Source organism: Canis lupus, chromosome 2, assembly GCF_003254725.2.
Source record: "Canis lupus dingo isolate Sandy chromosome 2, ASM325472v2, whole genome shotgun sequence".
Classification (NCBI taxonomy): Eukaryota; Metazoa; Chordata; class Mammalia; order Carnivora; family Canidae; genus Canis; species Canis lupus.
This window is the reverse complement of record NC_064244.1, coordinates 54,490,120-54,516,875: the sequence shown is the minus strand read 5'-3', so window position 1 is coordinate 54,516,875 and position 26,756 is coordinate 54,490,120. Positions and strand designations below refer to the sequence as shown.

At 46.3% G+C, this 26,756-nt stretch overlaps 2 protein-coding genes across 10 annotated transcripts in view; both read right to left on the bottom strand.

Moving 5' to 3' along the window:
* Positions 1 to 5,491: 5,491 nt before the first annotated feature.
* On the bottom strand, positions 5,492 to 12,156 carry LOC112660503 (histone-lysine N-methyltransferase 2D-like). Of its 6 annotated transcripts, none has more exons than XR_003136983.2 (4): positions 11,907 to 12,156; positions 6,670 to 6,776; positions 6,337 to 6,427; positions 5,492 to 5,971 (listed from the first exon to the last, which is right to left on the bottom strand). XR_003136983.2 is itself a non-coding variant. In XM_025448049.3 (4 exons), the coding sequence occupies exons 1-4, from the start codon at positions 12,039 to 12,041 to the stop codon at positions 5,863 to 5,865; spliced, it is 543 nt and encodes a 180-aa protein (XP_025303834.1). In that variant the 5' UTR covers positions 12,042 to 12,156; the 3' UTR covers positions 5,492 to 5,862. The 6 variants fall into 6 exon arrangements, 4 of the variants coding, with proteins under 4 accessions (XP_025303834.1, XP_025303833.1, XP_025303831.1 ...); XR_003136984.2 differs by having other exon boundaries at positions 5,492 to 5,934; XM_025448049.3 differs by lacking the exon at positions 6,670 to 6,776 and adding an exon at positions 11,031 to 11,150 and having other exon boundaries at positions 5,492 to 6,059.
* Positions 12,157 to 15,604: 3,448 nt separating this feature from the next.
* The window catches only part of TNPO1 (transportin 1), a 96,676-nt gene continuing 85,524 nt past the window's right edge, over positions 15,605 to 26,756 (bottom strand). For 2 of the 4 annotated variants that reach the window (XM_025448166.3, XM_025448167.3), the window contains exons 23-25: positions 24,741 to 24,815; positions 23,722 to 23,864; positions 15,605 to 21,336 (exon numbers count right to left, since the gene is read on the bottom strand). In XM_025448166.3, coding sequence (XP_025303951.1) covers positions 23,757 to 23,864; positions 24,741 to 24,815 — 183 coding nt within the window. In that variant the 3' untranslated portion in view covers positions 15,605 to 21,336; positions 23,722 to 23,756. Of the gene's footprint in view, positions 21,337 to 22,631; positions 22,746 to 23,721; positions 23,865 to 24,740; positions 24,816 to 26,756 lie in introns of those variants that run through there. The other 2 variants (XR_007407038.1, XR_007407045.1) reach the window with 2 other exon arrangements.

The window sequence follows — 26,756 nt, the reverse complement described above, 5'->3', positions numbered from 1 at the left end:
CAGTCTCCCTGACCGCCGGGGCATTGTCCTTTCTCTGTGACCTTAGTCCCCCCACACACACACACTGTCATCTGCTGGTAAATGTTTAACCGCGGCTCTGGGAGGAGGGGAGCCCGCCTGGGTTTGCAGCAGCTGCTGATCGCTGTGTCCTGGTGCCTCCCTGGGCCCATATCAGGCCTCCCCGGGCCCTGTCAGGCCAGCAGCACCTCACTTGGGGGGTGCGTCGGAAAGACGTGCACACCGGCCCCCAAGCCTGGGAGAGCGGCCAGCCGACAGAGCAGACTTCCTGGGACCAGGCCCTTGGCCTTGTGGAGCGCACCCCGCTGGGCGCGGCGGAGGCCTCCAGGCCGGAGCAGCTGGGCTCAACCGCTGCCTTGTTTCGTTAACTGCTCCGGGGCCCCGGCTCGGGAAGGGGTTCAGGTTCTGCTCCGCTAGGTTGGTCTGGCGGCCGATCCTCATTTCCTTTATCGCTTTCCTTACAACATGGCCTTTCTGGCTTTCCTGCGCCGCCTTGAATTTGTTTTTCTATTTCTTTGCTGTTTATGGGGATTTGGAGAAGGGGCGGCAAAGCAGAAGTTCTCCTGTTTCATGTCTTGACTTGTTTTCATTAGAAGTCACTTCCTCTTATTTCTCAAAGGCTGATTGTCCTCCTGTGACCGCTGGCCTTCCTGTGGGCTCATTGTCCTGCCCAGGCCCGGAGGCTCGAGCTGGCCGCTGGGAGGTTGCTGGGAAGCCTGGTGGCTGACGGGCTCTCTGCCTCTCCCCGTGGGCTCCCGATGGGGACACCTGCTGCGCTCCAGAGCCTCACTGGCCAGAGGGCAGCAGCCCAGCAGGTGCCCCCCTACGGGGTGGACACGGTGAGCGGCCCACGATGGCCAAAGCAGAAGGATCCAGGTGAGTCTCTTCCACGCTCACAGACCAGCATTTTCCACCCTCACGGACCAAATGAGATAACTACTCAGATTTTTTCAGAAACTAGTAGAAGGCGGTCAACCCCAGATCCCCTACATGCAATTCTTTGGTTGACACAACTGGGACCATGACACTTGGAAGAGCCTCTCCAGCCAGGAGGAAATTTACTCCATCCTGGAAACATGGGGGGGCGGGAGCACAGGACCCAGTGAGTTTGTCCCTGGAGTAGACTCTCCTTCAGGTTAACTATATGGCAGACACTATTCTAAGCCTTTACACGAGTCAATTAACTTAATCATCATGACAACCTTCTAAAGCAGGCATCATTATTATCCCAAGTCTACAGATGGAGCAACTGAGACACAGAAAGGTCACACGGTCTTTAAGTGGTTGAGGCAGTATTCCAAACTGGGAAGTATTGTGAGGGTTGTCGTGAGTCAGTGCTGGTGGTAGATTCCAGGTGGGTGTGTGCCTAAGGTACGCAGTCGCTTCCTGTCAATGGCAAACTCCCAAAGCCCCATCAAATAATCGGGTAGCAGTAGTTTCAGGTCCTCGGGTGCACAGGCTCATCCATGAGCTCAGCGGCTACCTCCCGGGTCACGTTACAGAGGCAGGTTTACAGCCAGCTTATCTCCTTGTGAGAGAATGTATTTTCCAAAAATGGGCAAAACAGCATCTCCCATCCCATATGCTCTGCTATAATGTGCCTCTGACACTCTTGCAATTTAAAGGTGTGGCAGGGAGAGGCCTATGTTTTCTTTCCTTGAACCTGGGCAGGATTGTGACCTCGGTGTCATCATACCATGTGACTTTGGATGCTAGTTCATAAAAAAGCAACACAATGTCCATCTGGTTATCTTGGGACACCACACCTTGAAACCAAACCATCACACTGTGAGGAAGCCCACAGCCTGTGGGGAGGTCCGTACAGCCAGAAACTGAAACCCAGGGAACACATCCTCAGCTGAGAGGCCAGCCGACAGCCAGGACCAACTTGCCAGTCCTATGATGACACATCTTGAAAGTGGATCCTCCAGTCCTCAGGCAGGTCCCACCAGCCAATGAAATGTTGAGTAGAGATGGGCTTCCCTTCTTAGACCCACCCAAACTGCAGATTGATGAGCATAATAAAGGGCTGTTGTTTTAAGCCACCAGGTTTCTGAAGTGGTTTGTTTTGCAGCAGTAGCTACACTCCTGGATGCCACCTGCTTGACTCCATAAAATCCAAAACAACAGGCTCATCAGTGGGACTTGCCCCAAGAGCCCTAGAGTGACCAAGTTTGTCCCATTTCCGCCAAATCCTTGAGTTGCGTCAGAAGAAAAAGAATATAAAGAGTATATTTATAATCTTTCCCCGATTTCACTTTTCACCTTGAAGTCTTTAATCTCTCAAGAATACATCTTAAGGCACGATACAGGGATCTAACTGAATTTTCTTCAGGTTATCACACAAGTGTTTACCAACTTTTCATTCTGTTATTGAGGGATGCCTGAGTGGCTCAGTCGGTTAAGCGTGGGGCTCTTGATCTCCGCTGAGTTCTCCATGTCAGGGTCCTGAGTTCAAGCCTCGAGTTGGGCTCCAAGCTGGGCATGGAGCCTACTTATTTAAAAAAAAAAAAGCGTAGAGTCATTCTGTTATTGATTTACAATGTCACCTTTGTCATAATTTAAGACATCAAAGGCAATGCCATCAAGGTGAAGGTGAACTAGAAACAAACCTACTGTGAAGAAGGGAAGAATGAAGAAACTTGCTAATCCTGAACTTCACACTGGATGGAGAAGGTAAATCTGCTAAAATAAACACAAGCTAGCACTTACATGAACTTGTCCTCTGGATTCATGCTACTTGAAAAAGCAAGCAAACAAACACCTCCAGCAGAACACTTATTTCAGGGGCCCTGGGCTACTCATATGGCAAGTAAGTAGTGGAGGGAAATAAAAATCCTCTCTGGAGGACAGTCCTTTAAACCCCAGCTCAAGAATTTCTGTGAATAAAATTTCAAGGAATATGAGAGCAAGGGTGAACATCACAGAACACAAGCCAACCAGGCACCCGCAGTGAGAGATATCAGAGATACCAGAGTCAGACACACAATACATTCAGATATCGAAATGATCGGACAGTGAAATGAGTATGTTGAAAGGCAAAAACAACAACAAAAAATGATTGAAAATAATGAGCAAGGAATTAGAGACTATGTGAAATGACCAGATTTGAAAAAGAGTCAAGTAGAATTTTGGTCAATGCTATAATTATTAAAGCTTAAAACTCAATTGGAGGCTGGGGCGGGCGCCTGGTGGCTCACTCAGCTGAGCATCCAACTCTTGGTTTTGGCTGAGGTCATGGTGTCAGGGTCATGAGGTGGAGCCTCACTTCGGGTTCCACGCTCAGCCTGGAGTCTTGCCCCCTCCCATCTTCATGTATGTGCTCTTTCTCTCTCTTTCTCTCTCTCTAAAATAAATAAATTAAACCTTTAAAAATATTTTAGAAAAATATCAATGGGAGAATTAAATGGCCAATTAGACAGAACCAAAGGTAGAATTAGTGAATTGAAAGCTAAAGCTCTGAAGACATTGAGAAAGAGCTAAAATCGTAAAAGAATATTAAACGATATAGATGATGGAGTACGTTCTGACAAACATTTATTTATTTTTTTTAATTTAAATTTTTATTTATTTATGATAGTCACACACACAGAGAGAGAGAGAGGCAGAGACACAGGCAGAGGGAGAAGCAGGCTCCATGCACCGGGAGCCTGACGTGGGATTTGATCCCGGGTCTCCAGGATTGCGCCCTGGGCCAAAGGCAGGCGCTAAACTGCTGTGCCACCCAGGGTTCCCTCTGACAAACATTTAATGGCAGTTCCAGAAGTGAATAAGAGCTTTAAAAAATGAAAGTGAAGTTTCAATAATTTTAAGAGAATGGATTGGAGGTGGGTGAATGGGCAACGTGGGTGAAGGGGACTGGGAGACCTACATTTCCAGTTATGGAATGACTAAGTCAGGAGGGTGAAATCCTCAGCATAGGGAAGAGAGTCGAAGGTAGGAGAATAGTGTTGTGTGGGGACGGATGGCCGCTGCACGTGGGGAGAGCACGGCATAGCATATAGGGAATCTGAACCACCATGTTGCACATTGTGTGCCAGCTCTACTTCAATAAAAATATAATAAAGTCATTCGTTTTAACAAAGAGAATGGATAAAAATTATTAGTAGATATTTATCTTCAGACCTAGCAAGTCCAGTGCATTACGAGCAGGATTCATTAAAAATATTTCCATGTGCAGATTCATCATGGTGAAAGGAGGCACCAAAGACAAAAAAAGACCTTAAAAACAGGAATAGATCACCTAGCCCACCACCCCTTTGCCTCAAAGGCAATTTATACTGAAGATTCATGTTTTAACAGCAACAATGTAAGGCTCAAGAGGGTGAAAAAATACCTTCAATGTACGAAGAGGAAATAAATGTCAGTCTATAATTATCTACCAGGCCAAAATATCCTTCAAGAAAAAAAAACAAAATTAAGAGGTTTTTTGTCTTTTTTTTTTTTTTTCAGACAAGCAAAAATAGAGCTACTACAACTAAAGGAAATTCTAAAATATATACTTCAGGCATGTAAAAACTGACTTTAGGCAAAAGATTGGAAATGATAAGGAAAGATGATAAACCCAAAGAAAAGTAAAATATAAAAGTAAATATAATGTATACTTTATAGAGTTTTTTTTTTTAAAAGAGCAAGAGCTTAAGTAATATTCAATAATTGCACATAAGTGGGAGATGGTGAGGGCCAGAGTGGGCAAGATCCTAAGATCCTGGCACTGTTCCCCTCCACCTCAAAAATACTAGTTAATTATAGACAGCCTTGGATGACATATTAGGTATGCACATTAAAATAGCTGAAATCACCGTAAAAGAATGCAACTTTCAAACTAATAGGGAAAAAAGGGATTAAAGAAAGAAGAAAAATGTCTAATCATTCCCCCCCCAAAAAAAAAAAAAGTCAAGGAGAGAAAGAGTTGAGACAGATATAGAGATAAATCCACACACAGCAGTAATCATAATATATGCAAAAGGATTAAACTCTCATGAGACGAAAACTGTCAGACTGGATTTTAAAAGCAAATCCAATATGCTTTCAGATTGCCATTTTCTTCCCCCCCCCCTTTTTTTTTAAGGTTTTATTTATTTATTCATGAGAGAGAGAGACAGAGAGAGAGACAGAGACCCAGGCAGAGGGAGAAGCAGGTTCCATGCTCGATCCCAGGACCTGGGGTCACAACCTGGGCTGACGCTCAACCACTGAGCCACCAGGCGTCCCTCAATTGCCATTTTCAAGTGGTTCATATAAAGATAAAGAAAAGATAAACAAAAGAAGTGGGATGCCTTCGTGGCTCAGCGATTGAGCGTCTGCCTTTGGCTCAGGGTGTGATCCTCCGCCTGGGTCTTTGTCTCTGTGTGTCTCTCATGAATAAATAAATAAAATCTTTAAAAAAATAAATAAAATAAACAAAAAAGAAACATAAGAAGAAAAAAGATGGAAAATATACATCAAGCCATACAAGCCAAAAGAAATGTAATTAATAAGTAAGTGTATTTACTTGTTTATTTAACAATTAAGTCAATCGTAATTTATTAATTCGTTAAAATCATAACATTTTAATGCCCCGGGCAATCCTGACGGTGTATGATTGACAGGACCTAAGGACCTAAGGGCCTTTCTCCGACGTGGGGCAGCACCGCCGGCTGAGCCGTAGGAGCCCCAGGAGGCCAGCGGCCATCGCAGGAGCCACGGTCCCCGGGGCTGTGACCCGGGCAAGCTCCCAGACGCGCACCGGAGGGCGGCAGCAGCACTCAGGGGGCCTGGGCCGGGGTCGCTCCCTGCTCCCGGGGCGCTGCTTCGGACCGTCGGGCCTACTGGGGACATCGTGTCCCTCCTTTGCCTGCGGGCCTAGGAGGAGGAGGTCGGGGTGACAGCAGCTTCTGAGCCGGGCGCGATCCGCCGCCATCCGTGCGACAGCGTCTGGGGAGGGGACATCCAGGTCCACGGAGCCCGGAACCTGGGAACCAGGAGCGCTGCCCTGGGGGCACCCGGCTGCTGGGGGACTGTCCCCGCGGGCACAGGCGAGTGGGGCTGGTGGACCGCCGCTGCAGGCACAGGAAGGCGGGGCTGGGGGACCGTCCCCACGGGCACAGGCGGGCAGGGATGGGGGACCGTCCCCACGGGCACAGGCGAGCGGGGCTGGGGGACCGTCCCCACGGGCACAGGAGTGTGGGGCTGCGGGACTGTCCCCAAGGGGAACAGGAGGGTGGAGCTGGGGGGACTTCACTCCATGAGGAGGGCACCAGGTCGCTGAAGGGGGACGGACGGGGCGGCCCGGCTCCTCCTGGTCTCCTTATTGATGTGCCGAGTGTAGGGCCCCACCTGCCCCCCTCTTCTGCGGCTCGTGGACCCAGGACACAGTAGCAGCGGTTACTTCCGACCTCAGGATGCAAGACAGCAGGTATGGATGACACTGGGGGTAAGAGAAAAAAATCTGTTCAGAAATCCACTCGGGAGACGCCTGGGGGGCTCAGCTGTTGGGCATCTGCCTTCAGCCCAGGGGGTGACCCCGGAGTCCCAGAATCAAGTCCCACATTGGGCCTCCTGCTCAGGGGACAGCCTGCTTCTCCCCTTCTCTCCCCACTGGCTCCCTCTCACTATCTCAAATAAATAAATAAATAAAATATTTTTTAAAAAATCAATAAAATGGGACACCTGGGTGGCTCAGCAGTAGGCGTCTGCCTTCGGCCCGGGGCATCTGCTTCTCCCTCTGCCTGTGTCTCTGCCTCTGCCTCTGTGTGTCTCTCGTGAATAAATAAAGTCTTAAAAAAAAAAAGAATAATCAATAAATGCTGAGATGAAGGAGTGAATTCTCATTAAAACAGAATATGTGCATAATTTCGGGCTATCGGCCCACAAGATATTTATCAGTTACAAAGGGAAAAATAGTGACTTGATGGTTGAGAAATAGAGCAAACATCACCTTAATTAAGAGATCAAAGTTGGTGCCCCTGGGTGGCTCAGTCGATTAACCATGGGACTCTTGATTTCACCTCAGGCCATGGCCTCAGGGTTGTGGGGTCGAGCCCCTGGTCGCCTAGCATGGAGCCGGCTTCAGAGTCTCTCTCTCCCTCTGCCCCACCCCACCCACCCCCTGTCTCCACTCCCTCTCTCTCTCTAAAATATAAATAGATAGATAGATAGATAGATAGATAGATATAGATAGTACAATTTTGTCGGCCACCAGTGATATATATAAAAGCACCCTAATGCTAAAAGTCCCAAATCTGAAAGCATCGTTTAAGCAAATCTGTAAGTTTCCTTGAATGAGTTTGTGTGTTCTCTAAAAAGAGAGAGAGAGAGAGAGAGATCAAAGTTGACATCACTAATAGCAGCACAAACTGGCATCTGCCAAAAATGCATATTTCTGAGTCCAGTAGTAAGGAAGCAGTAAATAAACCCAAATTGTGGGACATTTTATAAAATAATTGGTTTATCCTCTTCAAAAATGTCAATATCATGAAAGACCATGACTGTGGAGTGGTTCTCGATTAAAAAGAGACACACACCTGCCTGACTATAAGGAGGGATACAGACATTTTATTTTGTTATAAATGACATTATTGGGACCATGGGTAAAACTGGAATCAGCATGCAAATTAGAATCTAATTTTGGTTACTTTTGTGTAAAAGTACGCTCAGGCAAGAGCGTATTTTATGGAATACCTGCTGAAGTATGGACAGATAAGGCGACACCTGCAACTTACTCTCAAGTGGTTCAGGGGAGAAAGAAAGTACCAGTTACCATCGCTGTGTAACCAATTACCCCTGCACCTAAAGACCCCAAACAACAATATTTCCCCAACGGAGTACCTTATGTTCACACAAAAACCTGTATGTGCAGGTTTAGAGCAGCCTCATTCGTCATTTCCAAAAATTGGAAATGACCAAGATGTTCCTCGACAAGGGAAGGAAAAAGTAAGCTGTCGCACATTCATACAGCGGAATAACCCCTAAAACAACAAGAAATGAGCCCCCGATTCATGCAGTGTGGATAAATCCTAGAAGCATTTATCCAAAGTAAAAGAAGCCAGACTCAAGAGCTCTCCACTGCATGACTCATTTATAGGATGGTGCCGAAGAGGCAAGACTGTAAGGATGGAAAACACCGGAGGCGGCCAAGGCCTGAAGCGACAGAGTGTAGCTGTTCACAGGGACAGTTTTTGGGGTATTGAACTGTCCTGTCCCGCATAGTACAGGGTGGCAGAGAAATGATGTGCTACATTTGTCAAAATCCATAGGATGTTTACTGGAGGCAGTTTTTTTTTTTTAAGACATTTACTTATTTATTCAGGAGAGAGAGAGAGAGGCAGAGACCCAGGTAGAGGGAGAAGCAGGTTCCCTGCGGGGAGCCCGATGCGGGACTCGATCCCGGGACCCCGGGGTCACGGCCTGGGCCCAAGGCAGATGCTCAACCACTGAGCCCCCCAGACGCCCCCCTGGAGGCAGGTTTTTTAAAAAAGAAATCAACCAAGAAGTTGGGGGGACGCAGATGGGCTCCCAGGTGCAGACGGACACACGTGGGCCTCCATGTCTAAGCAGTAGGGTGAGCACCAGGAAAGCTCGGGTGGGGTGAGGACATGGGCTCCCGCCGAGCCCAAGGCTGAGCCCGGAGAGCGGGGCAGGGAGTGCGAGCTGGTTTCTCGCCGTGGTCAGCAGTTCGGGTTACGGATCCTGGAACCACTTTACGGGGTCACTGGAGGTGAGGGAGCCAGTGAGTGCGGCCTGCGTGGGCCGTGAGGTTCGGGCTCTCAGGGCAGCAGGTGCGAGGTGAGCGAGGCAGGGGTGCAAGCGCAGGCGGGGGCTGGATCGGATTAGAGTTGGAGGGACCCCTATACACCTGTGTTGGTTTAGGGGCCCCTGGGGGGCTGAGGGGAGCGTGTGCCTTGGGCCCAGGGCGTGACCCCGGGGCCCCGGGATCGAGTCCCGTGTTGGGCCCCCCGCAGGAGCCTGCATCTTCCTCTGCCTCGGTCTCTGGTTCTCTCTCTCTGTGTGTTTCTCAGGAATAAATAAATATAATCTTTAAAAAAAATTGTTGATTTTTACATACTGGCACGGAAATAAATGCAGGTAGGCGCGTATGCGTGGGCTAGTGCGTATCCGTGGGTTCCTTGCCCTGCCCAGGGAGAGGACGCAGGGCACTCAGCACGCCCCGCACCCGGACCTGGGGGCTGAAGTCCCAATCGCCAATAAAAGGGGGGGGGCTCCTTGGGGAACCAGCTGAGCCTGGCGGGAGCAGGAAAACACAAGGTGAGCCCGGAGCATCACTTAGGGCCAGACGGGAGCAAGGGCTAAGGACAGAAACAAGAAAGGATGGGGGACACCTGTCAAAGCGTACAGACACCAAGCTGGCAGAGTTCCCGGACGTCAAAGCTGGAACAATCTGAGCAACAAGCGACGGTGGCACTGGGCTGGGCCCCGGAGAATGGATGAGCGTCTGGGGGTCCGTGCGGGTAGCAGCACACGGCCGAGCGAGGGGGGAGCACGCCTTGCGTGGGGGGCCTTCCCGGAGCACAGGGGGCTCCGCAGCCTCTGGGCCGTGAGGTGGGTTCCCTGGCTTGTGGACTCTGCACCCAGGCCCCGTCGGGCGGCTCCGTGTGGCCCGACATGGGAATGCTGCCGCTCACAAGCTCGCGCTCAGGAAGGGCAGGCAGCCTTCCAGATTCTCTCCCTGGAGGAGGACTGGGGGTGAACCGCAGGGGCGGAAAGCTGCTCCTGTGCCACCGGCCTAGCACGGCCAGGCGCGGCCCCACCTGCTGGCAACCTCAGCCTCAAGCCTCCTCCGACGCACTTCAGGCCTAAAGGGACCTCAAGAGCATCGAAGTGTGTGTCCAGAACCTTCAAGAGAATGCACAAGGATTGACCAAAGGAGGAGGAGGCCTAACAAAAAGAAATTCTCCTAAAATCCTAAAGTTCAAGAAAAAAAAAAAAAAGAACCACATTAACTCCTTCCGCCCCTCGTGTCCACAGTGGGCCTTGGAAGGGGGGGCAGGGTTTGCGTGGGGTCCAGCTGCGGCAAGGGGGTCGCGGTAGGAGACCGCCAACTAGCGGGCCCCGTGTCCGGGCCGGGGGATGCTGACCTGGCCTCGTAGAAGATGTGAGGGCGCCGGGGCCAGGCCGCCAGTCCTCACAGCTCTTCGGTCCCTAAGGCCACGGCTCCAAGTGCCCCTGAAGCGCTGCCGGACACGTGGCTGCTTCCTCAGTGCCGGTCTGTTTCTGCTCTAAGAGGAGGACGCGTGGTGGGTGGCCTGGGACGTGTCCCTGAGCCTCATCCCCGGGCCCCCTGGAGAGCAGCCCCCGACCTGGCCTCCTGGCACCTGCCGTGGCTCTCTGGGACCCGTGCTCCTGTGCACCTGTGCTCCTGTGCTCCTGTGCACCTGTGCTTCTGTGCATCTGTGCTCCTGTGCACCTGTGTTCCTGTGCTCCTGTAACAAATGTTGGCTGTTTCTGAGTTGTATGGAGATGGTTTTTCTGCAGGTGTCCTACTGCAACTGGCTTCCTGTGTTCAGGACTTTTTTTTTTTTTTTTTAGGTTTTATTATTTATTAAAGATTTTATTTATTTATTCATGAGAGACAGAGACAGAGGCAAAGACACAGGCAGATGGAGAAGCACATTCCATGCAGGGAGCCCGATGCGGGACTCGATCCCGGGACCCCGGGGTCACGGCCTGAGCCAAAAGCAGATGCTTAAGCAGTGAGCTACCCAGGTGCCCTCTTTTTTATGTTTTTATTTTTTAAAAAAAGATTTTATTTATTTATTCATGACAGACACAGAGAGAGAAAGAGAGGCAGAGACACAGGCAGAGGGAGAAGCAGGCTCCACGCAGGGAGCCCAACATGGGACTCCATCCCGGGACCCCAGGGTCACGCCCTGGGCCGAAGGCAGGTGCTCCACTGCTGAGCCCCCCGGGATCCCCTTTTCTGACATTCCCAGGTTGCCCTTCCCACTGGCGGTGTCCGGAGCTGGGCTCGCATCCCCAGGGAGGGCGCGGGGCAGCCGTGGCCCCACACTCACCCACGTGAGCGCACCTGCACGGTGAGCGCCAGGTGCCGTGTGGAGCCCGTCTGCAGCTGGTTCATCCCGTGGACGCCTACCGCCCTCCGCCTGCTTCCCCGCTGGCACTGCCTGATGGGTCTTTAGAATTTAAGAAAACCTTTTTTTTCTGTGGAAGGAGCTGCAAAGTTTCTTCCAAGTTTTTACTTTGTCATGTAGAGACTTTAAGGCTTTTTAAACTAATCTTTGAGACTTTTAGGGAGTCCGACCTACAAACGCCTTCCCACACTAAGACTATATATAGTTGTTAGTCTCTGTTTTCTTATTAGTGTTTTTAATGTAGAGCTATCTAGAATTTTCTTACTCAATTTGAGGAAGGATTTTTTTTTTGCAAATGTCTACCCAGTTTTGCTCAACAGTTGTCAAATAATCCATCTTTTTTTTTTTTTTTTTTCACTTAAGTGTCATATACTAGTTTCATGTGTATTTAGAGGTTTCCAGATTTGGTTCTTTTGAGCTATTTTTTAAAGGTCTTATTTGAGAGAGTGAGAGAGCGCACGAGCTGCGGCAGAGGGAGAAGCAGGCTCCCCCTGAGCCTGGAGCCTGACGCAGGACTTGATCCCGGGACCCTAGGATCCTGACCTGAAGGTGAAGGCAGACGCTTAACCCCTGAGCCACTCGGCAGCGAGGCCTGAGCCGCCGTCCTTGAAGTTCCACCTCTGCAGGTGTCATTAAAAAAAAGAAGTGAGCGGCTTGGGACGGCCCAGCCTCCTGGCACGGCCTGGCCTTGCTGGCACCTCCTGCTCCTTCACAGCAGCCCTGGGACGCTCCTGCCTTGAGACAAACACCCGCTGCTCGTCTTTTGGGCCAGTTTCATCGTCGGGGAAGCCCTGTTACCTCTCTGCTCTTGGAAAGCTCCCACGATCCGTGAACGACATCAGGTTCCAAGAAGCGCAGCTGCTCGGGGACCAGGGCGGCCCAGGGCGCTCCCGCTCCACCACGGAGGACCTCGGCGTGGGGGTCTGGGGTCATCGCTGCCAGCTCTGCGCCTGCGGCCAGGTCGCCTCCCGGACCCCAGGGGCCTGCCCTCCACTCCCGCCCCCAGCCTCGCGTCCACAGGCCTGAGTTCCCCAAACCCAACCCGGTGGAGGAGCTCCCCCCGCCCGCCCCCCGTCCGCGGCCGGTCCGACCCCTCCCCTAAGGCACCTCTAGGAGCCCCGGCGGTCCCTGGGGCCTGTGCCCGGCCTGGCGACGTCGCGGGGACAGTCGCCCTCCACGTGCCCCGACCGCCGAGGCCCGGCTGCCGCTTCCCTTGGCTTGCGCTCGGCGGAGCGCCACGGGCTCCTCCTCCAGGCTCGGGCTCCACAGCCACCGTCTGCACTGTCCTCCCTGCCGCCGCGGCCGCCCCCCGGCCGCCCCCCACGGGCACCTGCACGGAAGGAGCCTGCGGCGCCCTCGGCAGCCGGGGCGCGGGACACACGGCAGGGCGGGCTGGACACCGAGCGAGGGAGCGGGCGTCACCCCGTGGTCCTGAGTCACCCCGCCGCCCCGCGTCACCGCGTCACACCTCAGCCCCGCGTCACCCCGCGGCCCCCGCGTCACACCTCGGCCCCGCGTCACCCCTCGGCCCCGCGTCACCCCGCGGCCCCACGTCACACCTCGGCCCCGCGTCACCCCTCAGCCCCGCGTCACCCCCCGGCCCCGCGTCACCCCGCGGCCCCCGCGTCACACCTCAGCCCCGCGTCACACCTCGGTACCCGCGTCACACCTCAGCCCCGCGTCACCCCGCAGCCCCACGTCACACCTCGGACCCCGCATCATCCCCCCGGCCCCCGCGTCACCCCGCGGCCCCCGCGTCACCCCGCGGCCCCGCGTCACCCCTCGGCCCCACGTCACCCCTCGGCCCCGCGTCACCCCGCGGCCCCGCGTCACACCTCGGCCCCGCGTCACCCCGCGGCCCCCGCGTCACCCCGCGGCCCCCGCGTCACACCTCGGTCCCCGCGACACCCCGCGGCCCCCGCGTCACACCTCAGCCCCGCGTCACACCTCGGACTCCGCATCATACCCCCGGCCCCCGCGTCACCCCGCGGCCCCCGCGTCACACCTCAGTCCCGCGTCACACCACGGCCCCGCGTCACACCTCGGCCCCGCGTCACCTCCTGGCCCCCGTGTCACAGCTCGGCCCCGCGTCACCCCGCGGCCCCCGCGACACACCTCGGCCCCGCGTCACCCCGCGGCCCCCGCGTCACACCTCGTCCCCGCGTCACACCTCGGTCCCCGAGTCACCCCCCGGGCCTCGCATCACACCTCAGCCCCGTGTCACCCCGCGGCCCCGCGTCACACCTCGGACCCCGCATCATCCCCCCGGATCCCGCGTCACCCCGCGTCACACCTCAGCCCCGCGTCACACCTCAGCCCCGCGTCACCGCGCGGCCCCGCGTCACACCTCAGCCCCGCGGCCCCGCGTCACACCTCAGTCCCGCGTCACCCCGCGGCCCCCGCGTCACCCCACGGCCCCCGCGTCACACCTCGGCCCCGCGTCACACCTCGGTCCCCGAGTCACCCCCCGGGCCCCGCATCACACCTCAGCCCCGCGTCACCCCGCGGCCCCGCGTCACACCTCGGACCCCGCATCATCCCCCCGGATCCCGCGTCACCCCGCGTCACACCTCGGCCCCCACGTCACACCTCAGTCCCGCGTCACCCCGCGGCCCCGCGTCACACCTCAGCCCCGCGTCACCCCACGGCCCCGCGTCACACCTCAGCCCCGCGTCACACCTCGGCCCCCGCGTCACACCTCAGTCCCGCGTCACACCTCGGCCCCCACGTCACACCTCAGTCCCGCGTCACCCCGCGGCCCCGCGTCACACCTCAGTCCCGCGTCACCCCGCGGCCCCGCGTCACACCTCAGCCCCGCGTCACCCCGCGGCCCCGCGTCACACCTCAGTCCCGCGTCACCCCGCGGCCCCGCGTCACACCTCAGCCCCGCGTCACCCCGCGGCCCCGCGTCACACCTCAGCCCCGCGTCACCCCGCGGCCCCTGCGTCACACCTCAGTCCCGCGTCACCCCGCGGCCCCGCGTCACACCTCAGCCCCGCGTCACCCCGCGGCCCCGCGTCACACCTCAGCCCCGCGTCACCCCGCGGCCCCGCGTCACACCTCAGCCCCGCGTCACCCCACGGCCCCGCGTCACACCTCAGCCCCGCGTCACACCTCGGCCCCCACGTCACACCTCAGTCCCGCGTCACCCCGCGGCCCCGCGTCACCCCGCGGCCCCGCGTCACACCTCGGCCCCGCGTCACCCCGCGGCCCCGCGTCACACCTCAGCCCCGCGTCACCCTGTGGCCCTCGCGTCACCCCGCAGCCCCCAGCGCACGGAGGGCGCTGCCCTCGGCCCCCGGCCCCGCAGGTGCCCCGGAAGCCCCGGGGACCCGATGTCCCGCAGCAGGTGGCTGCCCGGCCGCGCCCGGTGTGCGTCGTCCTGGCGCCCAGGCCAGCGGCTCCCAGGAGGCGACGCGAACCCGGGGGGGGGGGGGGGGGGGGCGGGGGCGCGCCCGCGGCCCACGACCTGTGCACAGAGTGAAAACATCGACTGTATTTCAGTTTCCCTAAAATGTTAGAGACTTACCAAAAAAAGGTTTTGCTTTTTGTTTTTTTTTTTTCAGCTTCGGGTACAACTTCTTTTGCGATTGATTGCCGCAAAAATGGGGATCCTGAGAAATAATTCGGCGGCTTCGGGGCATCTTCGCCCACAACCCACGTCCTAGATTCCGGAATCTTTCTTGAAGATGTGGTTTGTATTTTAGAGTAAGATACCACCCAAATTGCAAAGCTGTTTTTCTTTTTTCTTCTTCTCTGCAACACGACGGAGATTCTAATATTCCATGAGCAGGTAACAAAAGGAAAGAAATCGGAGGAGCCTCATTTCCCTTAACGTTTTTTTTTGTTGTTGTTGTTGCACTCATCTAATTTCAGGTTCCTCCCTTGTTCTGAGATGTCCTAAAATCTCAAAAAAGACCACTCAACAGCTGTGCACACATTTCCCCTGAAATGTATTAATATGTTTAATTTGAATTAGTCACATGCAACCGTAATAACTGGATTACAACCTGAAGAGAAGACGGTCATATTAACTTCCAAATTCACAAGCCTGAATTTTTTTGAAGGATAAATAGGGAGCCTTAATAGGACACACATTCATACACATTCATGCAATCTATCCGTACGTGGTTTTATTTATTCAGGACTTCGTCTTTCAATTCCTTTTACAGAGCAGTATTTTTCCCTCCTTGCCCACCAAGAAATGAACCTACAATCAGCTGTTTAGGAAACACACCACCGAAAGCAGTTAAAGTAAAACATGGGCAAATGTTCCTTCTTTTTTTTCTTTTTTTACTAAATTATACAAATAAAAAAATAATTTAAAAATGGTTGTCAAACAAGAGCGTTCTATGTGTAAGCTAAGGAAAAGAAAAAAAACCCCTCAAACAAAAACCCCAAACCCCAAGAACAACACAACAAGACTTATCAGGACCCAAAGTGGGGGGAGGAAAAGAAAGCTCATTTCCTTTCATTAAAAATCAGAGTGAAACATCTATAGTTAAACAACTTTATTAACATAGTCAAGCAGTGATTAACATTCACATCTATTATGTCACATCATACAAATGTAAATACAAAATTACTACAGTACAATATATATTCTCTGCATGATCCAAAATATTTGGTGGCCCCAAAAAACTCTCTTTAAAATTCAGCAGCTTATCAAAAATTAAAACCATATTCTATTTAAAATGAAGATCTGTTAGCACAGAGTTAGACTTCAAGAAATATCAATTTAGTACAGTTTGAGAAGTTGCAGGAGGATATATTTGAAGGACACATTCTAACATAGTGTGGCAGGTACAGGAAACATCAGATTTAAAGCTTTTAAGCATAACTCATACAACCTAAGTTGTCAGCAGAAAGATCCAGTTATTTATAACTAAAGCTAAAACTACTAAATTATTGCACCCAATGTTAACATGAATATTAATTGTAAAACTGCTTTAATAATATGAAGTGAAGTCATTAACCACGTTTAAACATCTCTTCTCACAGATGATAATCTATTAAGTAAAATTAATTACACAGTATTGTCTAATTATTATCTCCATAAAAATCATCCAATCTTAATTTGGTTATATATCCACATAGGAAAACATCAATAAGGTAATACGGGGAAAGTAGAGCAAAACCCCTTCAGGAGGCTGGTATTATTAGGAGGGGACAAACACTGCCTTATAGGCTAACCATGTTATAGTAGGCTTTGAGGAAGATAATTAGATTTGCAAAGTAGATAATTCTGCGTAATACCAAGCCATAGTAAAAGGGGACTCTAAGGTAGATGAACAAAAATTGTAATGAGAGGGAAAATACTATTTTCCTAATTAGCGATACAATGCTTGGCAAATAGATTTGGTATGGTTTTAAAATGTACAAGAGGTGAAAAAAAAAATCACCATTTTAACTTCCCTCAAAATCATGCATACAGGTTTTTTTTTTTTAACACAATACATTCTGGGATACAAATCACAATAAACAGTTGCTATAATTTAAATGTATATCTTAAAATTAACATGTATAATAATTAGGCATAAAGATAAAGAATCCTCTACATATAAGTAATACCAATGGGGGAAAGGTCTACTTTAGACTGAAAAAATTAGTCACAAGTCACCTGGAAAGTGTACAAGTGAATGAAACTTTTATGCAAAATTTCAGAGGCATTAGAAATATCTCCGTATTTAATACAGTATGAAATGTACTAAGCAGGTATACAATGCTCTTGCACGGCATAATTACTAGATGATATTGTTACACAGCGCTTTACTGATCTGATTTTTCATCTAGATTATCCCTTAATCTGAAGACCACAGTTTTAAGATTCCAATGCCTACACTTCAGTAACAGTACTAGTAGCAAGTTAGTGTTTTCCCCCTTGTAATATTTGCAAAAGACAAAAACAAAAACTCAATAAGCAAAGCTGTGTGTTTTATTTAAAGTACTACTAAAGAAGGATTTAAGTTGCAGTTATGCATGGCACACTCTTCTCTTGGGAAGAGTGTCTTTTGCACCGTTATCTGTTAATACATTCAATATGAATAATATAGATTAATTATATGAAGCAAAAAACCCACTTTTTTTTTCTTATGGCAAAGGGCTTAAGTTAAATTTAGACTAAAGGGCTTAAGAGATAATTAGTTTAATTCTGGCATTTCAGCTATGCAGGGTGATTTAATACAGGACAAAAAAAAAAATCCATTTCCCTATCTTAAAGGTTTGGAGAAAAGGAGGACCAAATTGAGCTCACTTTCAAGGTAAACCTGCATGCAAAAGGCTTGCCAGGAGGGGTCTGTATCACCCTAGTCTGCTAGATAAGAACTGGAAAATCTGACTAAATGCAAAGATTCTTCATGAAATACACTAAGAAACAAAGGATGACGACCCCTTATAAGCATATGTCACCAAAGCAAAAAGGATACAAGAGTATTCACCTGAGATAAAACTTGTATCTGAATATTCCATAACTGAGTAGACAAAGCATTTCAATAGAGGAAAGTCAGTTGAAATTATTTTAAAATATACATCTGATCCTATTTTACAATATATGCAATTTAAGCAATTCAGATCAATGAAAAAGTCTTAACAAAAAATCACAGTGTTTATCAATATGTTAATTACAAAATGTATGCTACTTATTTCATTTTTAAGATGTAATGGCTTGGTTAAGTGTCTTAAAATCTATTCTTCTGAAACCTAACTTGCGTCACAAAATCAAGTAGCAATAATGTAAAGCATCAGAACTGGCTCTTAAAGATTATTTACATGTTGATTATTTGGGAAATAACCAACTTAAAAATATAAAAAAGTGATTTTTTTTTTTACACAGTATGAAGTTATTAAAGAGATTAGACAATACAAAAAGCAAAATTCTTTCCTGAATAAATGAATTCTGTGTCACGTGCTAATGGACTGACTACAACACTGAACTGCCAAACATGCATTTAAATTATATTAAATACACTTTCTGTTTCCAACTTAGGTTGATCAGCAGCTTTTGTTCTGTTAGAATCCTTCAAAGAGAGAAGCTCGAACAGGAAAAAGAAGGCATATATAAAACAGTAAACACTGACCTCCTGAGGTTCCTACAACATAAAAATATTCAAGTAGAAAATCTACATCACTTAGCAGCGGCTATTTCTGTAGTTGAGCACACTAACAGCACTTTAGTGTGTAAGGAGCAGATGAAGTAAGCCGTGCTTTAAGCATGCCAAGAGGCAGAAAACACTGGAATGTAACAAAGACAAACACAAGTTCATAGACATTCAGTCAACATTCAAAACTAGTAAGACTACACCACAAGAATTAAGTTGCTTTATATATATATCCCATGATGTATTTAGTTTTATCAGAATAATAAACGCTAAATCAGAGCTTACCTCAAAAGATAACTCAAATGGCTTCTGCAAATTCCTATGCTATACTATGCATCTGAAATATAAATTAGGAAGAAACAATAACCTGGGGGGAGGGTGAGGGGAGAAACACAAAACATCCAACCCCAATTAGGTTGCCAGTCGTATTTACTTATTAGTTTTACCGTCTATTTTTAAATTAAATTCCTTTTAATTTAAAAACAGGTTAAGGGACAAAAATGGGCACATTCTTGTGTTACATATCTGCTTAATTGGAAACCAGTTCTTAACCGAATAGGTGACAAATTGCTTTTCAGTCAATATAAAATGGTCAATCACAGGTCCAGATACCTTTATTGAAGGTTGTTTTTATGTTTGTCTTAGTCAAGTGTTTAGAGAAGACTTTTGCCATTTCTTTCAACTTAAATTTTACTTATTCCAGAATACTAAGATATCTCTCATGTTAAATTCTAAAAAATATTTGAAAAACTACAGCATATCACTAGGATTTAAGGATAAAACAGCTACTCTCATCAGGTTTTCAAGACTATGAAGCAAATTTTGAGCTCCCAGTGAAGCAAGGTACTAGAAAGCAAAATGCTACATACCCTTTGGATCCAACTTATAATTAAAAAAAAAATTGGACATTATAAAATAGGATTTGATTTCAGGCTCTACAGACTGAAATTTGCAAAGCCAAAGTAGAGGAAAAAAAGTGAAAGAACATGTTTAAAAAAATACACACACATATATACACACACACACACAATAACAAAAACCTTTTCTGCATGCTACCATGCATCTGAAATTTTTTTGAAACGGTATTTTAAAATTCACACGCATACAGCTCAAACTTCGGTGCAATGGCTGTATCATTCAACACCTTTAGAAGAACAGAACCATGCAAAGAGGAGCAACTGCTTATAAAAATGGTTATTCAGGATTTATTCTGCAATGCAAAGGTGACAAACTAAAATATAAAAAGGTTGTTATGGCTTAACATTTTTGTTGCAGATTAAATATGCAGCATTGAAAAATGGAAAGGTGTGGCTTCATCTCTGACCAGCAGAGTTAAAAAGAAAAATCTCTCCATTTTCCTTCATCATCATGGGATACACTGTTCAGGCAATCCAAATTAATAAAGACTTGCACTTTCATATGGACACAAGATCAAGTGTACCAGTTAGGTTTTCACATTCACAGTATATAAGAAAATACACATGGAAGGAAAAGTAAAGGGTTAACTTAACAAGGATTTATTCACAGGAATACATGTAAGTAGAGAAAAATAACAGAAAAGCTAAACAAATGAAATGAAGAGGATCCAAACCAACTTTCACTCTGTAGCTTTTTACTTGCACCCTGTGTGCATATATATCTAGGGCACAGAGGGCCACCAACATGCGCCAATACAGTGTAGGAACCCTGCATTACATCCATTAACTTAAACATATCTTTAAGATCATGCTTTGAACAAAAAAAAGAAAGCTTAGAAGGCAATATGTTGAGTGGGAATAAACATTGAAATAGAGCAATCATGTCTTCAACTTCTACAATTGTCTTTATGTGCCAACTAACATTTATGCAGCCTCTTACAGATCTTTTACCATGTATTTTAAGGTTTAGAAGTTTCGATAAAATCACTAGTATATAACCATGCAGAAAGCACATCACACTGACAGCACAGAGGCAAGGATTTTGCACAGGTATATCAGCTTTCCACATTGTGCGGGTTACACACAATACAATATCAATCTTACTCCTAACAAGATCCTAAAAAGATATTTCAAGGCCTAGCTGTAAACTACAGTACTTTATATCTATATTCTTAATAAAAATAAAAAATCCACAAATCTTAAAAAGGAATTTTAAATGCAGGGCTATATTGAATTGGTAAACCGCAACACAAACTGGCGCAACAGAGGTAAATGAATACCAATCTCACTCTATGTGATGCAAGCATGCTACTTTCCCACTAATTTAAAGTACTTTCAATCACTATGAGCCAGAATGCATGCCTGAACCTTAAACTGCACTTTAAAAAAGAACATCTTGGCCTAGAAATTAAATCTAATGAAGTACAACCATCAAATTATATCCACTACATTAATGTTTTAATGCAAAATCAAGATGTCGATCTTTAGTCTGATACGCCCAACCCCATTTATTCCCTCCTCCCTGCCCACCCCACAAAGGTAAAAGGAGTGACTCATTTGGCATTTCACAGGGTGCTTCATTGTTTCAATTTGTTTTGTTTTATTTCCAACTTTTTTGGGGTACCTTAAATTGTAACTTCCAAGAACCTGCTTCTGCTATGGGTAGGCAAGCTGATTTTAATTCTATTAGCTTCATTTGTGTAGTTCTTCATCAGCATGCAAAAACAAGGCCCCAACATGTGGGAAAATTTATAAAAATTTTTAAATAATAATAATAAAAAAAGCTTCTTTACTGTTTGTAACCCCCATTCTTAGGTTTCCTTTATTGTGCGCTATAGAATTTTTCCTCTTTCTCATCCCTATGCATCATTTATGTGGTTCTTGTTTTGGTACAATTCCCCATAATATTGCAGGATGTACTGTTTTGTGAGTAGACTGAATAGGTTTTGTTTTTTTTTGTTTTTGTTTTGTTTTTTGCTTCTTCACATCCAGTGTGGAGTTGTAATTGGAGACAGATTTCCACCCACAAAGGCTCCAGATGTTAAAACATTTCCCAACATCGACTTAATACAGTGACGGCAACACCTCCCTCCCGCCCCTCCCAGTAGGGTTGGGATTGTACTGTATTCCCTACTGGTTTACCCTTCCCCCCTGTAAAGGGTAACATTTTCCCTGGGTGCAGAGGCTCCCTCATAGTCTCCAAGACTGAAGGACCTGTAAGAAAACAAAACAATTTTATATTTTAACATTTGTTTCTCTTAAAGCCAGTGAAACAGAAGACTAATTAAGAATGCTATCTCTAACTAAAGAAAATGAGAAACGGGACAAACTGCCTAAGATCATGCTGGCAGTCACTGATAACCCATTTGGTACCTTCCCCTATGGTTTTCTTTTCTTCCCCCCTTTTTTAAAAAAATATTTTATTTATTTATTCATGAGAAACACAGAGAAAGAGAGAGAGGCAGAGACACAGGCAGAGGGAGAAGCAGGCTCCATGCAGGGAGCCCGACATGGGACTTGATCCCGGGTCTCCAGGATCATGCCCTGGGTCGAAGGTGGCACCAAACCACTGAGCCACCCGGGCTGCCCTCCCCTATGGTTTTCAATGGCCATGGCATCAGATATGAAAAGTGACACCACGCTAGGGACATGCAGAGAGAGGTGTGGAGCTCTACATCATATAGATGCAATTCCGGTGGATGCCTTGTAGGATGCTATCCATCTCGTTTTTTTTCCCCCTTTGCATGAGGAGCCCCGAATAGAATTGGTTATTCCTCACTTATTTAACAAGTTGCCGTACTTTTATCAAAATCAAAGAATGTTTTCTTTTTTAAAATAATCCTTTACTTGGTGAGAATGAAAACATTACCTTTTGGGGGGGGGGGTTCACAATATGCCCAATATTAAGCAAACAAAGAATCTAATTCATCAAAAAATAAAGGAGCATTACTGTGTGTTGGCTGTCTGAGTTCTAGCTTAGGAGGCACTAAAGGTGTTCACACTGCACTAAGGTCACTACATTCAGCAAAAAGTGAATTTTAACACCTGCCTTCTTGATATTTATTAATAATTCTTCGGATCCTATCCTAGTCAGCCATTTCCTATGCTCTCAGACCCGATTTTCCTGTTGAGGACTTTTTCAACACTAGCAGTTTTAATGGTAAGAAACACATTAAGAAATAAGATTACTAGGATATTGTAATCAGTGCCCGATAGTGGTCCTTTCACAACAAAAATCTACTAACCACTCATGCCAAACAATGGACATTTATGAAGACTGATATGAATTCACAGAGGACGATTAGCCCATCTGTGGAAAAGTGCAAGCAGCAACTTTTCTCTGCCTCTGAAAAAAAGAGTATAAAAAAAGGAAGAGAAGATACTGATCCACTTTTATCTCTAATTAGCAAACTGGTAATTATTTTATACTTTGTCTTAGAACATGATCAACTTGGTACAGATCACGGAAGATAATAAATCTGAAAGTGCTAATTGAAGATTCCACTCACTGTTCTATCTTTCAGGCCTTGATGTTGAGTCATTCTCATCTATTCCACTTTCATGATTTAACATAAAGACAATGAAGCACTATTCCCAAACGCCAAAGCCACAAAGACTCAAAACTACAGGGAAAAAAACACATTCAGGGCTCTGAGATAGTCCAGAGGCTGCAAGTCCATTCCCACGGCCTTGTAGGTTACACAGCCTGGATGGGGAACTCTTTCCAGGGTTAAAAACTAGCTCTAAGTAAACAAGCAAGGCAGAGCCAACAAAAATTCCAACTGAGAAGATAATTAAGTTTGGGGGACATCTTCTGGATGCACACCGAGTACACTCTCTGGCCCTCCAGTCAAGTATGTCTCAGCTCATGTTCAGGACCTACAGAAGTGTATCCCTGTTCACTGTACTGATCCGTATTCCTAACTAACGTTTATTGAGCTTACTTTACTAAGCTCAATTTAGTAAAATAAATTTAGCAATATGCTAAATTCTGGCATCACATATAGTTCACTATTTACAAAATAGCTCAAAGAAGGAAGTGAAGCTAAGAGATCAGGACTGTTAGTTCGACTTCAGTACAGAAGAACTGAAGGAACAAGAGTCCATACGGACTTACCCCTCTACCACCCCAAATCCAAAAAGACTCATCCACTGTCCAATTTTAAAATACTGTGCTGGCCGCATGGTAGGTGCTCAATAACAGAAAAACTGAAAAAAAAAATGAGTATTAAATATTCCTATCTACTGAGCCCCAAAGTGTAACAATACTAGTGGGCTCTTCCCTAAAGCTCACAACACAGAAGTCCTTGATATATCAGGGACTATAAATTTTTCATGCTTCAAAATAATTTTTATCCCGCCAGTGAGTTTGGGTGAAATCTTACAGGAGGAAAAAAAAAAAAAAAAAAAAAGGACTAGTTTGTTTAGTTTCTAAAAAAATTCTCTAGCCTTAAGTAATTTCAAATTTCAAGTCTAATATAGCATGAGATATATTTAATATCTGTGGAAAACACATAGCTTTTATGCTGCTCAGTGATTTTAGATTGTAGACCTAAATCTCTTCACCCTGAAAAACTCCACAAACTTCTTGCAACTTACCCCTAATTATGGGACTGCAGCTTAAGTGTATGACATTAAACACCATAAAAAGCTGCAAGACGCTCTTTTAAGGGAAGCGGAAACTGGTCAGAGAAACGCCTCCAATTTTCATCCCCAACTTGATTTTTAAATCCATGAAGGATCTGCAAAAAGTAAAAAGAAAAAATCGTTAATTTATCAGTAACAAGAGAAAAACAACAATTTGCATTGCTTCTTAAGTAAAACACTACTTATTGACTTTCTTTTTCTAAAGTTTATCCCTTTTGAAACAATGATTCTCAAACGTTGTTGGATTCTATAACATTCTGTCTGTGTCTTGCCTAAAAGCACCTCATAATATATTCTAAGCTTTGCTTTGAAAAGTTTAGAATTCAGCAAGGGTCCCACTAACAGATGTATGCTAAGCAAACTCTGACCTAATAGTAATGAACAATGAATAAAACACTACAGAATTCATCCAAGGCATAAAACTTCCATGCCACATTAAGTTTTTTCAAATTAGAAATATACAAAGCTTTAGGTGCATGTCTGCAACCACAGCTGACTAACTTCAGTATCAGAGCATTCAAGTGATTCACTTGATTTCTTATTTTGTGATAGCTGAGTCCTGGTTGGAGTTAATCCAAAGGGACGTGACTAAAACAAAGAACTAAACAGATTTAATCCCTGTGGAAACCACTTCAGATTTACTTTGTTCAACAGTTTACATTATACTCCAAATCTGAGTCAGCTGTCATTGAAAATATGTGCTATTTTGTCTAAGGTGTGATAATGGGACCACACGAATCCGTGGTATTGCCCGAGAAAAGATTTTTGAGGTGTGTGTGCTGCCGATACTGAGTCACTGCCGTACCTTAAGATCAAGCCAACTTCTTTGCCAAAAACAAAGGTTATATAGTCTACCAATATTGATTTGGAGAGTCTAAGTTTCATATGAGCTTTAAAAATAATTTACACTTTCCAACTAGGATTGTAATAGTCCCAATATGTTCATCATAAAGACTTTCTAGTTACCTTACCTTACAGAACATGTCTCTCAGATCATCTTTTGGGTTAATCCACGATGCAACAGCATCACAAAAAAATATAAAATCCTGTAACAAGCAGGAAACACACCTTAGGTTGTTATTTGTCAAACACAGCAAAACGAATGAATTCATGACCGAATCCTGCCTCAAACAAACTTAAAAAAAAAAAAAAATCAACTATGCTTAAGGAATTTTAAAATAACGGTTGTCTTCATTGTTCCACCATCAAGGAACCTCTACTCATTCAGTTTATATTGGAATTTAATGCCCTTTTGTATTTCTTTTTACATCACAAAATGCCCATCTCGTAAGCATGTAGCACACCAGCAACGGACTGAAACTATCAAATGAGCAACCAACTTAAAAACCCTTCATATATTGAACACATAAATTCAATAATCTCACAGTTCTGACTGGCCTAGAAATAATTTAAAGCTACCTAAGTATATTCCAAATAAGCTTGATCTGAACTATGGGAATGAACAGATCTAAATTTCAAATGGAAACTTAAAAGGAAAAAAACTTAGAAGAAAGATTAATTATGTAGTTATAAATAATACCTAATTCAACCCAACCCAGTGCAAACAAACAGGAACAAAAAATCCAATGTTCAATTAGTAGAATAAATTGGGTTATTCTCACTACAAGAACAAGGAGACAACAGGTATATGCTTTAAATGTTTCGTTTAAGTATTTTTCAATCTTTTTTTTTTTTTTTTTTTTATGATAGGCACACAGTGAGAGAGAGAGAGGCAGAGACACAGGCAGAGGGAGAAGCAGGTTCCAGGCACCGGGAGCCCGATGTGGGACTCGATCCCGGGTCTCCAGGATCGCGCCCTGGGCCAAAGGCAGGCGCCAAACCGCTGCGCCACCCAGGGATCCCAGTATTTTTCAATCTTGACTATCATACTGAAACAGATCAATAGAGCATTGAAGACATTGCTTATGTTCTGATGTCAACTACTTAAGATTTTACAAATGTCAAAGCGCTTTCTTAATTTTGAAATTTAGTGACTGAAGTATGTGCATAAAATATTGAAGCAAATAAAATTCCATGTGCCTGAAGTTCATGGTTCATTTGAATTATGATTGTCTTTCAAACATCAAAGTCTGATGTTAAAAATTTAACATGTGTACACATACATCTATAATTTGTGATTAAAAACGTAACTAATAAAACTGAAGATATATATATATTTTTTATTTTTATTTATTTATGATAGTCACAGAGAGAGAGAGGCAGAGACACAGGCAGAGGGAGAAGCAGGCTCCATGCACCGGGAGCCCAACGTGGGATTCGATCCTGGGTCTCCAGGATCGCACCCTGGGCCAAAGGCAGGCGCTAAACCGCTGCGCCACCCAGGGATCCCAAGATATTTTCTTTTAACCACATTCAAATAAAAATATATAAAAAGCAGGGATTTCTAACCAACTCTTTAAGTTGGTAGTGATTTAATGACCACACCTATTATGTGTTCCTTTCACAGTCTTTTTTTTTTTTTTTTTTTTTTTTTTATTTATGATAGTCACAGAGAGAGAGAGAGAGAGAGAGGCAGAGACATAGGCAGAGGGAGAAGCAGGCTCCATGCACTGAGAGCCCGACGTGGGATTCGATCCCGGGTCTCCAGGATCGCGCCCTGGGCCAAAGGCAGGCGCCAAACCGCTGCGCCACCCAGGGATCCCTCCTTTCACAGTCTTAATGTTAATTCAAAAACAAACAAAATAATAAAATCCTGATGGGAAAAGGATTCTTCTTAATATAGTATACATTGTATCAGACAACTCTAAAAAAAAACATTTAAGATGACAAAAAGTTCTTGAGTATTGAAAAAAACCAGAAAACTTAATGCCAGGAACGGGATTTTTGCAACTAGGGACTATTTCCAAAGATAGTTCTGGTTTAATACTAAGTTATTGTTTTACAAATGTGAAATCAGTCAAAAGATTTTTTTCCACTTCTGATTTATAAGTTTTCAATGCCTAACACCACATTAATTTGAATCTTAC

What these genes read in the sequence shown, in the direction of transcription:
- LOC112660503 (XM_025448046.3), bottom strand. Translation starts at nt 12,041, where the DNA reads ATGACCCCAGACCCCCACGCCGAGGTCCTCCGTGGTGGAGCGGGAGCG. An exon ending in AGCTTTCCAAGAGCAGAGAG is followed by an intron (nt 11,151 to 11,906) that starts GTAACAGGGCTT and finishes TAAATTCTAAAG; the next exon opens with ACCCATCAGGCAGTGCCAGC. An exon ending in ACCTGGCGCTCACCGTGCAG is followed by an intron (nt 6,428 to 11,044) that starts GTGCGCTCACGT and finishes TCTTACCCCCAG; the next exon opens with TGTCATCCATACCTGCTGTC.